The 13818-nt window shown below is 33.0% G+C and overlaps 1 protein-coding gene across 8 annotated transcripts in view; it reads right to left on the minus strand.

The window, feature by feature from the left end:
- Positions 1–827: 827 nt before the first annotated feature.
- LOC117215442 (protein unc-13 homolog 4B) overlaps positions 828–13818 on the minus strand; it is a 37225-nt gene continuing 24234 nt past the window's right edge. For 4 of the 8 annotated variants that reach the window (XM_033461821.1, XM_033461830.1, XM_033461825.1 and 1 more), the window contains 16 exons: positions 10430–10594; positions 10163–10341; positions 9614–9658; positions 9370–9529; positions 8455–8978; positions 7710–7856; positions 7485–7622; positions 7217–7405; positions 6835–7129; positions 6075–6433; positions 5637–5826; positions 5175–5481; positions 4278–4358; positions 3261–3384; positions 2233–2426; positions 828–2135 (listed from right to left, as the gene is read on the minus strand). In XM_033461821.1, coding sequence (XP_033317712.1) covers positions 2041–2135; positions 2233–2426; positions 3261–3384; positions 4278–4358; positions 5175–5481; positions 5637–5826; positions 6075–6433; positions 6835–7129; positions 7217–7405; positions 7485–7622; positions 7710–7856; positions 8455–8978; positions 9370–9529; positions 9614–9658; positions 10163–10341; positions 10430–10594 — 3192 coding nt within the window. In that variant the 3' untranslated portion in view covers positions 828–2040. Of the gene's footprint in view, positions 2136–2232; positions 2427–3260; positions 3385–4277; positions 4359–5174; positions 5482–5636; positions 5827–6074; positions 6434–6834; positions 7130–7216; positions 7406–7484; positions 7623–7709; positions 7857–8454; positions 8979–9369; positions 9530–9613; positions 9659–10162; positions 10342–10429; positions 10595–12009; positions 12481–12907; positions 13326–13818 lie in introns of those variants that run through there. The other 4 variants (XM_033461848.1, XM_033461844.1, XM_033461836.1 and 1 more) reach the window with 4 other exon arrangements.

Here is a 13818-nt window from a genome sequence, read left to right on the forward strand (position 1 = left end):
GTATCGGTAACGTGATCGCGAAGTGGTAAGATAAAAATTGAATTGTGTACTGAAAAAAAAACCGCAATCAATCTATTCACAATAGACACACAATCGTATCATGATTTTAAATAAACCTATCACTTAACTCGATTGATAAACAGAAATATATGTATCTTCTATGATAACGACAACCTATTCATTATCAAATAAAATTTTTGAGAAAGAACATGAAATTTTGTATTTTGAAAGACTCGAAGATAATGAGTGAAATACAATAAATCATTTTGATCAAATTTATTATTTAAATGAATTGATAAACACAAATAAATCCTTCATTATAATCTATCCATTACAAACTAAAATAGAAAAGAACGTGAAAAATTTTATTTTAATGAAACTTAAATACATTGATACAAAGAAAATAAATATTTTTAATTAGAATACGAATTATATAAGGAACTGGAGAATATTTCTAAAAAATCAGGATGAACATATTTAATATTGGGGATCTTTGTTGAGATCTTTATGAGCAGCGGATGATATAGTAGACCTCTGTAGTGCAACTAATGAAATTTTAACATTTCTGCGAACAGAATTCAAGAGAATAATCGATTCTAACTGCGTTGCCGAGCACGCAAACTGAATAAAGTGCATGTAATTTTAAACAGAACGCATTCCACGTAGACAGGAACGAGGAACGAGAAAACATTAACCACGTGCACAGTGTGGAATTCCTTTCGTAAATAACAGATGAATTTAATAATAACTTGTTACAATTCGAGAAATTAATCGAGTATTATAGAATTTTTAAGCAGCCCTCACGAAAATAACAATGCTCGTGTTAATATGTTTTAATAATTTATTCAACGTTCATTACATTTCGTAACTTTGAGTTGCTTCGCGTACAAATATAGATAATATTTAAAACAATAATATTATGATTACTCTTTGTCTATTCTGTGAATAAAATAACTTCCTGAACTAATAACATAATTAATTTCCCCAAATTTGAATAACGCATAATAAAAAATGTTGAACAAGTTTCATTTTATATATTTTATAAACTTCGTGATATTATACGCAATATAATGCAGCATAGTTTGATAAACAAAGAGTACTCAGAATCTCTCGATAACAAATTTCTCGACCGCGATTTCCTTCTGAATTGATCGATTCGACAAAGATAATAATACTAGATAAAACATATACTTTCGTTATACATACATCGTAAACAACATCGTATAAAACATATATGCGTTCGATTCATAGTAGCAATTCTATCTACACGTATATTACAAACATCATTTTGATTTTTTCTTATTCTTATAGTTTTCTTGTCAGAAACTCTTTTGATTCGTATTTATTGCAATTACGTGTATTTTGGACTTAATGGTAAATAGCAATGTTGCTCGTAAGTAGTACTTACTCAGCCTTACAGTTTTCCTAGTCTTGAAATGCGACGTTTCGTGTCTCGCGAAGGAAAATACATTTGATGTTTAATATTCGAAGCGATACACAGCCTAGAAATGGGTATTAGCTGTTAACAACAGCGTACCTATACTTATGAAAACTTTATAAAAATAGTTCATTATTTCTTTGCATTCTGTTCCTCGTGGACTAGCTAATTTATTTAATTTCATATGATAAAATGATCGACGCATCGACTCATGAACAATTAAAAATATTGATTTTAATAAATTACAAAATTTGTAGCTGTTAACGTAATATTTAAAATAACAAAAATCCTTTAAGTAACTTTATGTCTGATGTTGAAGATTTTAAGAAATGCTTATTACGTATCGAGTTTTCTTGTGAAATGGTTTGAGATAAATTAATTACAAAAATAGTGACAATGTAAAATAGTCTTAAACTTTAGTAATAATACAATTTAACGATTCACGTATTGAGTTAAATTACGTATCTCGTAAAATTAACAATTCCTTCATTTTTATTCATTTAGATATTGGGCATCAGCATCAGTTAGATATTGGGAGCGTTGCTTCGTTGTCGTATGACATAGAAAATAATTTCAATCGCTTTTCTTACAAGCGATAGGCATTATTTTCGTTCAGCCTTAGAACTAAGCTTCGATAAGAACTCTGTCGCCTGATTGTCTCCCTTTCTGTGTTCTAACGCTTGAATTACGTCCGTACCTGAACATAGAACAACAATCAAAATGTAAGAGATAAAAGTAGATTAGATAAAGGCAATTAGTTGGTTATGATTAGAGGAAAAGTAAAGAAAACCTACTTTTCCTTGTAGGACGTGAAAGATTCAAGTGAATTTGGTCGAGAGACTCAATTCCTTGATCTGGTCCCGTTTCAGGAATTTCGCTGAATGGTAGGAAAGCCTCTGCCATGAATCTCGATCGAAGAAAATCTTTGTCCTTTAGTTCGAAAACTACGATTGCGTTTTCTGTGGCTCTTTGTTCGCTTGTTAGAGGTCTGAAAGTATTTACATTAGTTAAATCGGAAATTTTGGAAATGAATAACATTTTGGAGAATAATAATATGGTGTTTTTAAAATGTTATAAAATTAGGCGAAAGGTGGTCTGTTATGGAAAAGGAAGTAAAATATGTAAAAATTAAAATTTTTGTATCCAAAGTTTACTTTTTATTTATAAACGTACTTATACAGGGTGGTTGGTAACTGGTGGTACAAGCGGAAAGGGGGTAATTCTACGCGAAAAAAGAAGTCGAAAATATAGAATAAAAATTTTTCGTTTGAGGCCTTGTTTTCGAGAAAATCGACTTTGAATTTTCGCTCGGTACGCGTGCACTTTATCACGTCTCGTTATAACGGATCTCACTGTAGATCGTTGTCTCGATGGAAAAATTAAAAAAAAAATTAAAAAAATAACTTTTATTCTATTTTTTCGACTTCTTTTTTCGCGTAGAATCACGCCCTTTCCGCTTGTACCACCAGTTACCAACCACCCTGTATATTGTATTACCAAAATGTCACATTGATATTAGAACGTTTGATATTTTTCTTGTCTTTCGATAAACTATATATCATCTATGTAAGTAAGATTCTCAAAATCGATATTCTTGAAAAATAAACTACGGATGAAGAAATTTAATTTTATACTTTTCTCAACTCTTCTCTGTTTATATAATATTTTCATCCACAATCTATATCTTGTTTATGTATTCAATTCTCTTAATATTTCTACGTATTACACATACATCTATTATGGGCAGATATAATATAATATTTACATGTAATGTTTCCAACGATCCATTCTCTATCGAAAAAAAAGGTTGACTATTACTCACATGTTGAAAATTTCGTCGTACAGCGGATAGAGGTTTTCCTTTTGCACATGCGTTTTAGGCAATTTTACGTCGGCGAACTTTTCCTCCGGAAGTAGCTTCACCTTCACATATGAATCGCAACTACCTGGAAGATAGACAGAACAGTATTTTCAAGCTGTTCTTTCGAAACACCAGAAAGACCCCGATATAGGCTCATGCACGATGAAAGGTGACTGTCTGTATTCTTGATGGGTCTTTTGTCTATGAGGTTCCACAGTGTCAACAACATTTAATATATTAAATTGCTGCATAAATTTTCTTCGTCGTTTCGTTTATATAAACACGCTATCAATGTTATAATAAATATAATATCGCTATGTAAATCGACATAAACTATCCTCACTAGTCCATTCAGATCCGTCAATAATCATCCACTCAGAAGGATTTTTATTAGGTTGAAGACAAAGTAATATCTGTTTCTGAAGATAAGAAGACAAGTTGACAAGAAAAACAGTTTCAAATAGACAATTTACGATAAAATCATTTTATGAGAATGGTGTTTCGTATTTATAAAATGGTATTTATAAAATAAAGATATAAGGATTTACGGATAAATGTAGTAAATCGAATTTGTAAATCTACTCTGATGAACATACACAGAACTTATGCAGCAATTTAATATGACATAACAAACGAAAAAACACACATTTTACAACGGTTAAACATTCGTTAAATAACTTTTAAATTATTTGTTATGTTTGGAACCTTATAGAAGTTTGCATCACTCGTGATCAATTCCATGTTTCTAACTTAGGGAAATTATTCGATATGCTAAAATACTCGTACATTCTCTAGTTACAAATACATAGTAACAGAAAATGTAATATAACAGTTTGGTCAGCCGTGTTCATGCAAATCTGTAAGTCTAATTGTTGCGAGGGCAGGCATGAGAGATTCTAATTTTAACAGTGATGAGGAAGAGCGTGTTTTTTTTTTTTTTTTGTTTATTTCTTTATTTGACATCCACGGTTTACATACTTGTCTTCCCTTCTTTCAGTCTTTGTTTAGATTTTGTATGAAGCTTGTGCTTGAGAGTAGACACCTTGCCTACCAAATCGCCTACAAAATCGAAAGAAAAGGTCATTCTCTTTGTCGCGAACCACCCGCTCATTCCCGTAACCGATGTACAGTGAAACAAGCAAACGTTAACGAGCTACAAAATGAAAATCTAAGTTCAATTTACGTCGATGATGGAGCTTTGCGTTTTGTCTATCGACGTGTGCAATTCTGCTTCTCTTTGATGATTCGGTATAACGTATTGAGTGATGCTCATAAAACGACTGATGCGATTATAATTTTTTAATTAAACGGTTTTGCAAAATTTCTGAAAGAAATTCTCTTAATAAATTTCTTTTTCTAACTAAATAAAGAAATAAAAGGTACTTGACCTATGTACAGTTAATTTTGTAGATGACAAGTTATAAATATTACAGTAAAGAATTTTTCATGAATTAATTACGTCTGCTTTGTAATTTTTAAATGCACATTATAGTTTTCTATGTATTCCGTCTGTAGATAATGAATATGTCATCGATAACAATTATTTATAGCATTAACTTTTCTACGAATAAATCATTCAACATTTTTATACATTCTATATGATACATATGTGACAATTGATTTGCTAAAATATTTGGTTATCAAAAAGACGTCGTACAGTAGAAACAATATTTAAGTTTCAAATCAAACTCTTTTGTATTCTATGAATTCCAAAGATAATCGCACTTTTCGCTTCATCAGAACCACCCGTAGAAATTAAAAAGTGTATAATAAATGATGTCTCGTCTAAAATATTGTTTTTAACATTCATGCCTTAAATTGTAATTTCGAATTCAAATGTTCTTTAGAAAATAATGTCAATTTTTCTTCTCTTACCGTTACTGTCGACCGGTCGTAACTTCCTCGCGTTCAATATCTGAATGTTCAACGAATTATCCACGAACTGGGCCTTCACGGTGATCTGTCCGTACTCGGATTCTTCCAACTCGTTCTGTTCCTTTATTCGTTCCTGATGGTAACGATGTATCAGCTCAGCTGTCTCCAGGCCGTGGAGCTCCAGAAGGTGTTCGATCTTTTCCAGAACCTTCACGTTCGCCGTCTCGTCAGCTCCAACATTAAAATATCGAATGAGGGTATGCAGAGTGCGATGGAGGTTCGAATAAAACGATGGTGGCCTTCTTCTCTGTAATGCAAAGATTTTCAGCTTTCATACTTTTTCGATACGCAAATTACTAAAAACCATTTTCTTGCCATTTATATAAGAGCAAGATTGTTTAAAGAGGGAAAAATAATTGGAGAAAAAAGAATAAAAGAATGACGAAGAATAGTTTCTAGTACCTCTAGGTTATTATGTACTAATTGATATAAACTTTCCGATAGCGTGTCCCAAATAACATGCAAGATCCTCTCAAAATTGTCTTCATTAAGATGATCGTGCAACGTCGATAAGTTACTATCAAGATACTGTAGAAGTCGATCCATGGTATTGCTGGTCGCGTCTATCAACTCTGCCCCCTCCATGAGATACCTTTATCCAAATTATAAAGGTAACAATTAATGAGAAATTAAATACAGTAGAACCTCATTTAATGCAACGAAATTTTAGTTAAATTTTTTAAATTAAACCCATTTATATGAACGTGAACTATAGACGTAAAATATGTATGGAACGTAAAATAATAGATAGGGAGAAAAATTACCGAACCTATGAACCGTTTATCCTATAAGTTTCGATAATTGGGATTACATAAAATGTGAAAAGTTTGCTATAATTACCTGTTCATGGCAGGAGACATCTTATCCGCGACGACTTGTAAAAGTTCTATAATCTTGTTTTTAACAGTGTCAGTGGCATTATCGATGATCAGCTGAAGCGTCTGTTTACATCTGTCTGCGTCTTCTTGGGTTTTCTTTTCCGCTAGCTCATCCACGATGTTCTGAAGTCCTAGATCGTTGGCTAATGGCGCAATTGACGTTCTAATGTAATCGATATTATTGATCGCGAAACACCACGCCGTTGATACGGAGAACTTCCTTTCGTACACGCTACTTTCTGACAACTGTTCCAATTCTGTGGTCAATTCCGCCTTCTTTGCCATTTTATCTGCGTATGCGATAGAACATTTGCAGATATCCTAAAAATATGTAATGCGATATATTTTTCAGGAAATAGAAATATTTTCAAAGTTTGTACTTTTCTTTCATTAATAGCTATACTAAGATACAATTAACTCGTACAGTTTAGGAGTTTTCTGAGAAAAGAATCTGCATGTCTATGGTATATTACGTGTATAGGTATCAAATGTATTTTCCATAGTAGAATTATTATGAAATTTTTATTTCGTAATAAGAAAGACGAAGTTTGAATCACTTCCCACGAACATAAGCAATATTAAAAAATTAGAGCTAGGATTGCCAGTACAATTTAATATGGATTTTGGATTATATCTGGATCTTAAGATATGCACGTATGTAGCAAAATAAGAAATAAATATTCCAAATTTTTCGATCAAAAAGTCGTTCTCTATGGACTTACGTCTATAATTTTGGCAATGAAAGTGTAGGAGCCTTCCGTGTCCGGCCATGCGAGTTGTGTCCAAAAGACTTTGATTTGGTAGAATATCGTTAATGTATCCACGGCACTTGAGCTGTATTGGACGGAGTTATCGACTGCTTGCAACGTGTCAAACTCCACGGCTCTGTCTATTCGTTTCAGGGCCTTGTACACCGCTATATCGAGCCAATGTGCCACACCAGCTCTGAACCAGTTATAGTAAGTCTGTACTTTCATCCCTTCCAGCTGCCCTTCGGCGCATAGCACTTGACCAAGGCTAAAAGAAAATTATATTTTATAGTTATTTCTGAATATTAGAATATTGACAGCTAAAAAATTATATACAGAATACATAACGACTTACATAACGTATCTCTGCAACGCAAGATACAGTTCGAATAAAGTCGTTCCCAGATTTAATTCCACATCGGCGTTTTCAATTTCAATTCTCTTCAACCTGCCGCAGACATCCTCTATAACAATCATACATATATCACTGATCCTCTTCTCGTACATCATGTACAGACATCTTGCATAAGGAAAATTAATTCGCCTGAAATTACAATGAAATTAATTTCAAACAATATTCAACATCATGCTAGAATTCTGTCTAAAAGATTTTTAATTCTCACTTGATGAACAGCCTATCGTAATTATCAATAGCATTTTGTAAATCTGCTCTAACAAGTTGAATCACTTTGATGTGATACTTCAGCGCATCTTCGTCCGATTCGTTTTCCGGGAAATTATTATTCAATATATGGTCAAACCTAAAATACCATAGAAATAAAATGTACAATTATTTAATTCGCTATTTATAAGTTTTAATGTTTTCTTAAGATTGTACAAACGCTCACCATTCGATACCACCCTGTTCAACAGTGTACTCTAAAGCTTGAAGGACACTTAGTGTCTCGTCAGGGTCTGGAAACCAGGGATACATTTTTGCAGGGAATAGGTTAATGTCTTCAGGCACTTTAAGGGACGAAATCGACGACAGAATTCTAATGAAAGAGAAAAATTCGCTTTGAGAACCTCGAAGATTGACTGTTTTCATAAACTTTTAAACACAAATACAGTAATATCTTCGCTAGCTGATTATTGCTGTTCTTATTCTTTACATTGGTACACGCTTGTAATTTCTTAGATTATCTGATAATTTTATTTCTTAAAATCATATCAATTGCAGCTCTTAAAATTCTCTTTTAGATCGTGATAATAAAGTATAAATTTAATCTCTTTGTATAAACGAGTATTCTGTAAGAATTGTTTTAACAGATTTTGAATCGATTCTGCGTGAAGTATTGCGTGAGATATTACGTAAGGTTCTGGTTAACAATCTTAGAGCATCTTCTATTTCTAGCAAAACTTTAACGTTTAACGTAGATTATGTATTAAACTTTTTCCAATTTGCAGCTAATATAGCAACTGTTCTAAAATTTTTTAACTGGATTCTTACTTCATTTGCATTCAATGCAAACGAAATACACCAATTCTCTAGAATTCTATTTTCCTTGATAGTTGATCAGATACGATCCCAAGCTACGACCAGCTAACACGGAAATTCTGTACTTAGGATTCACATAGTTTATTAATAATCACCCCAAAATCGCGGACAACTGTGTCATGGCGTTCTTGTCTCCAATCGTGAGCCTCCTGATCTTGCGAATACTGTTCAGACACGAGTATAACAACTTCTTCGTGGCGTCCCAAAATAATCTTGTTTCGTCTGCCGAGAAAAGACCATTCTCCATGGGCCTCAGAAGGTCGATCGCTAATTTATTGAAGACAATAAAGTTTAACGGATGTTCTTGATGGATCCTTGAATATTCTATCCATTGAGCTAGCGTCACGTTTCTGGCTAGTAAACCACGTTGAGCACTGTGCTGAAGAAGAAGAACTTCCGCTGGCGCTGACCATCGACCGCACCAACAGTATTTCTCTATTTTCTGGGTCTCTATTTCGTATAACAATAGCACCCTGATCAGGTGTCTGTACTCTTGTGCGGCCACCTGTGCATTGTGCTCGGCACTGAAGGCCAGCCTTAGTTTCACTACACCACGTCGTTTTGATTTGTTCTTCTTCTCGAGGGAATACCACATTGTATGGCCTGTTGTTGGTATGTCCTGATATTGAACGAGAAATCAATCTTAGTAGATTCATAATTTATTAATGCACTAATAAGAATTGATATGTTATGAGAAATTCATCTGTAGTAGACTTTAATGTAAATTATCTGAAGAATCTTCTAAGGAATGTAATAGTTCTATGAAACGAAATTGTTCTTGATCTGCGATTATATGAAGATTAAAGCTTCTTACGATCTGAATTCTAGTTAACATTTTTTTAGCAAGTAGTTTCTGATTTAAAAAAGAAAGTAGGTAAAACTCCTACATATTTAGTGCTCTGGACTACTGGCAGTTAAACTAGATTTTTAGTGACAAATCAGAGGATGAATTTAAGCAAACTGAGAGTAGAAGTTAAATAATGATAGTGACGTTTGATTATTTTATGTACCTTCAAAGGTATCCTACAGCGACCGATAAATTCGTTATCATGGCAACCGGTAGTGGCAGTAACAGCAATTTCCTTCGCTAGTTTTACCAGCCCTCGAACACCCTTCACGTCTTTTACTTTACTCATTTTCTCAGGAACTGTTTCAGCAGCGTCGAAGTCCCTTTAAATCGAGGAATAAAAAGATCATATCTAAACATGTTGTTAACAAATTTTACTCCGATTACAGTCTTCGTTATGAACTTACCACACTTCTAGATACAGTACGTCGTTTTCTGGGTCGTCTAGAGGGCTACAAGAAATCATGATTGAAGTTATATTACAATTTATGCATCACAGTGCCGAAATTTAATCTAATAGATTCTAATACCTTATATTATATTTCACCTTAATATTTTATACTTTATTGGCCTATGAATTAAAATTCAGCACTATTTCAAATATTTGATTATTTATTCATGAAAATAATGATAATACTGTAATATGTATTAGATAATGCTAATATTAATTTAATTATTACAGTACATGATTAGCGTCCAACTTCTCAAAAAAGAAATCGCGTATATCCGCAAGGTTATTTATCATAAAAAATGGAATGAATAGTCGTAAATTTCTAGTATTTTTAATAAATGGGTAAATTAAGGTAAATTTTAATAAACGATATTCGTAATATCATTATTTCTCTACTCTTCCAATGTATGCTTTCTGGACGATTCATATAACGAAAAAGCGTGATTTTTGTCAAACAACATTTTCTTAAACTTCACTTTAAACAAACATACGTCTGTCAACTCACAGTTCGAAGTGTTCCTCCCACACTGGGCTCAGTGTGGATGTTTTCACGGCAGTGTTGTACCTCCTCGTGGGAGCAGATTCGAGGTAAAGGGCGCAGAAAGGGTCGCTTTTACCATTAGAATCTTTCGACACAAGTTCTTTGGCTTCGATCACTTCGACGTTCAAATGCATTTCCGGTGGCTATATAAATTATAAATAAGTGACTTACAATTTTATAATTTGTTGAAATATTGACACGTGGAATTGGAATTGGCGACGAAATTCTTACCTCCATGTTTTTCGTCTCGTGCAAAACTCTCTCGTGCATGTCGTTGTCGACTTTGAACGCATTTTGAAGGTAGTTCAACAGAGTTTCCAATTCACACTCTTTAGAAACGTCATAACCGACTTGGTGTTGGGTCATGAACACCAAAGCAGCATAGAGCTCCTCAATCTACAGTAATATCAAACGTTATAAACTAAGGTCAAAGATATAACTATTAACAGAGGAGTGGACAGGACATAATATTTTAATATCTAGATACTCGGTGCAAAAAGATAAAATGTGACTTCTTCTTCCCTTGTGGTATCATCATTGTATGTAACAATAATAAGAAATTCTTTTACTAAACATTGATAATATTCGTTTTCTCTTTATTACTGTCACTAAATGGCACAATTATAGACATTCTGTATCACTTAATACATCATTGTCCATTGCAGCTGACATATGCAATATAATAATATCTATAATATTCCACAAAACATAGTACTGATACGTGAATGAAAGTACATATTACACAATCTAATAAAATGGGACACATTTCTATCGAATCTTTTCTAAAAAATAAATTAATAAGTTACACAAGTATTTAGAAGTAAATAGAAGGGCAATTACTTCTCAAACGTATCGTAAACATCAGTAAATAACCTTCAATTGGTTTACAAATGTTGATAATTAAATAATGTAAGAACAATGTGCAATCGATTTACGTCACACATAATTGTACCATCTGCTAGTCACAAGATGCGTTGATAAGACACAGCGAGGAGATTTTAGCTGCTAGTCGTTTGTCGAAGCATCGCTCGTGGTACGATATACTCACAGTTCAAAGTTCTTCAGCCGGAGCATTAAACGCATGCTTCAATCGAGCACATGATTGGCAGCGAACAGATACGTATTGTGTGAACAATTTTGTTTACTTTTTATTAGTGGCACCTTCAAATATTCAGATATAGTTGAGTAATGAACTGCGCATAAGTTCAAAACCACTTTATTTTCATCGTTCTTCTTTTTACATGCAGAGAAAATTATTTCTCTTTTTACATAATGAATTTAAAATCCAGCTGTTTAATTTAACAAATATATTATGCGATAAAATTTACAGGAAGATTTGCAAGGTTGTAAACTTTGCAAAATTTAAAGCTTCTTATTGCTTCTAAAAAGCTTTTATTCTACGTTATGATATTTATTCAGATTTACAAAATTGCGAGACTCGTACAGGTTTACAGATCCTCGTTGCAAGTTGGAAGTTTTTTATACTTGATAATTATTTGTTGCAAATTAGCGTGGATTTCACATTTCGCTAATTGATATAAAAATATATTATATAAGATTAGCGTTGACCTTTATTGACACGGAATTATACTTATATACCTATCTATTTGTATTACACCACTTTTATTATAATTATTTATATGTGATATATTTTTTTAGTATATCAAGTTAGTAATTCAACTGTCAAACATTGTGAAATTTGTATGATACATTATATCATATCAACCACAAAATTTTCAGTACGTATGACATACCACCATCGTATTTAATATTTCTATCAACAAACCGAAATCATCACCGAATAGACTCACCGTCATAGCCTGAAGCAGAGTATTGGTTCTGCGCTCGATTTCCGCTTTGGGCACGCCACGGAAAGTGTTCCTTCCCCGATTCAGCGTGGCCACCCCCAGGGGTGGGTTGGTGCTCACCATTTTCTTATTTTTCAGCACTATACTATCTCATCTCGTTAAACTTCACTTCTTGATAACTTTCAAAGAACAAAACCAATATCACGTATCACGACATGCTACACTTTTATACATTCAACATCTGATGTAAACATCGATTCGTCCGAGCTTTCTGTGCACCGTCTGTTCGAAGAAAATCTTTCATTCATTGCCACGACTAACTGTCAAGGTTTCCTCTTAAACGATGTCGAAACACGATTTCGAAAGAACGAACAAACTGTCAGCCAAGAACAATATAGTTTATGCACTGACACTCGATCGAGACCTCACTTCCTCTTATTGACACTTTCATCTTTGAATTAGAATAACCACTCGCTGTACAAATGGTAGAGATTTATAATCACGTACAGATTGGGATAAGGTACAGATGAATATTATAAAGAGACTACGGATATTTATGCATTCACAGGGAATTTGAAAGTGTAGACGTATACAAAACATACAAAAATATATAAAATATTCGATATATTATGAAAGTCTTGTGACGTTACATTACGTTATAATTTATAACGAAAATTTTTTAATATGTAAGTTCTGAAAATCTTGCAATCTTGTAAAATTCTAATGTCCAGTCGTAATGTGGGACGCAAGCTTCTTCAATTTTTAATAATAAATCTGTTATGATATTTAGTAGGCTCCAATTTAGATTCAATTTCTTCAATGAAATGAAAATATAAAATTGTGTAAAAATCTGCAGTTTAATAATTATATGTAAATGCTCGAAGAATAACAAAATATTTACTATTCCATTTTGGATTGAGATGACTTTAGTAGAATAGGAGGGTCGATACGGATGCTCGAGGATCGGCAACGTTTCGAAAGTGCTGCACACACGACGAGTATCGAACTGCTCTAAAAAGCAAGAATCGTAGCGTATGCTAGTACATTGTTGGCCGATGATGAACTTCGACGACCGCGACCTTTGTTATCGGTGCTACGTATATTTATTCGGGCGCGCTTATGCAGTATGCATAATCGAAGAGTAGTATCTAGTCCAACTTACGAGAACGTGGACGTTGTTTGAAGAAAGGCAAAGATAATATAGAAGTACAGATAATGGAATATCAATGGCTTTTTTGTGTTTAGAAGATTTTGCAAATCCGAATTTATTAAATTTATCAATACTTGCTAAATGGCTGAGATAAATAAACAGCATGACATATATTGATAAAATTAGTTACTTGAAAAACGAAATCGTGGAACATTAACGAACATTGACGAAGACTTCGAAACATAAAATTTGTATTATCTCCTTGCCTTTGAAAGATTTTGTAAACATAGGACGAGTAAATAGTAACAGAAATAAGTATTATAAACGATGGAATAAGAAAAAATACGTACTCATTGAATTGAGATAGCTTCCTGCCTATTCTTTCGAAGTCGGTATAACAAAATTCGATTATTCGCTGGAAATTAACTAAACAGATAGATAGATAGTTTTATTTCAATCTAGTGGTCTTAAAATAGATCTTGATTTACAAATTTTTGGAGATTAACTACATACCTGCAGTTTGGTTTCGAAATCAAAGATTAATTTGGATATTAGTTTTAGTTACCAATGGTATATGATGAAATTTATGGAGAAACTCTGTGATGTTTCTCACGGCATTGACCTAATTCCAGTATGTAGAGCGGCTACATTTGTCCATTTAA

The sequence above is a fragment of the Bombus bifarius genome, unplaced genomic scaffold, assembly GCF_011952205.1.
Source record: "Bombus bifarius isolate JDL3187 unplaced genomic scaffold, Bbif_JDL3187 scf7180000007973, whole genome shotgun sequence".
Taxonomy (NCBI): Eukaryota; Metazoa; Arthropoda; class Insecta; order Hymenoptera; family Apidae; genus Bombus; species Bombus bifarius.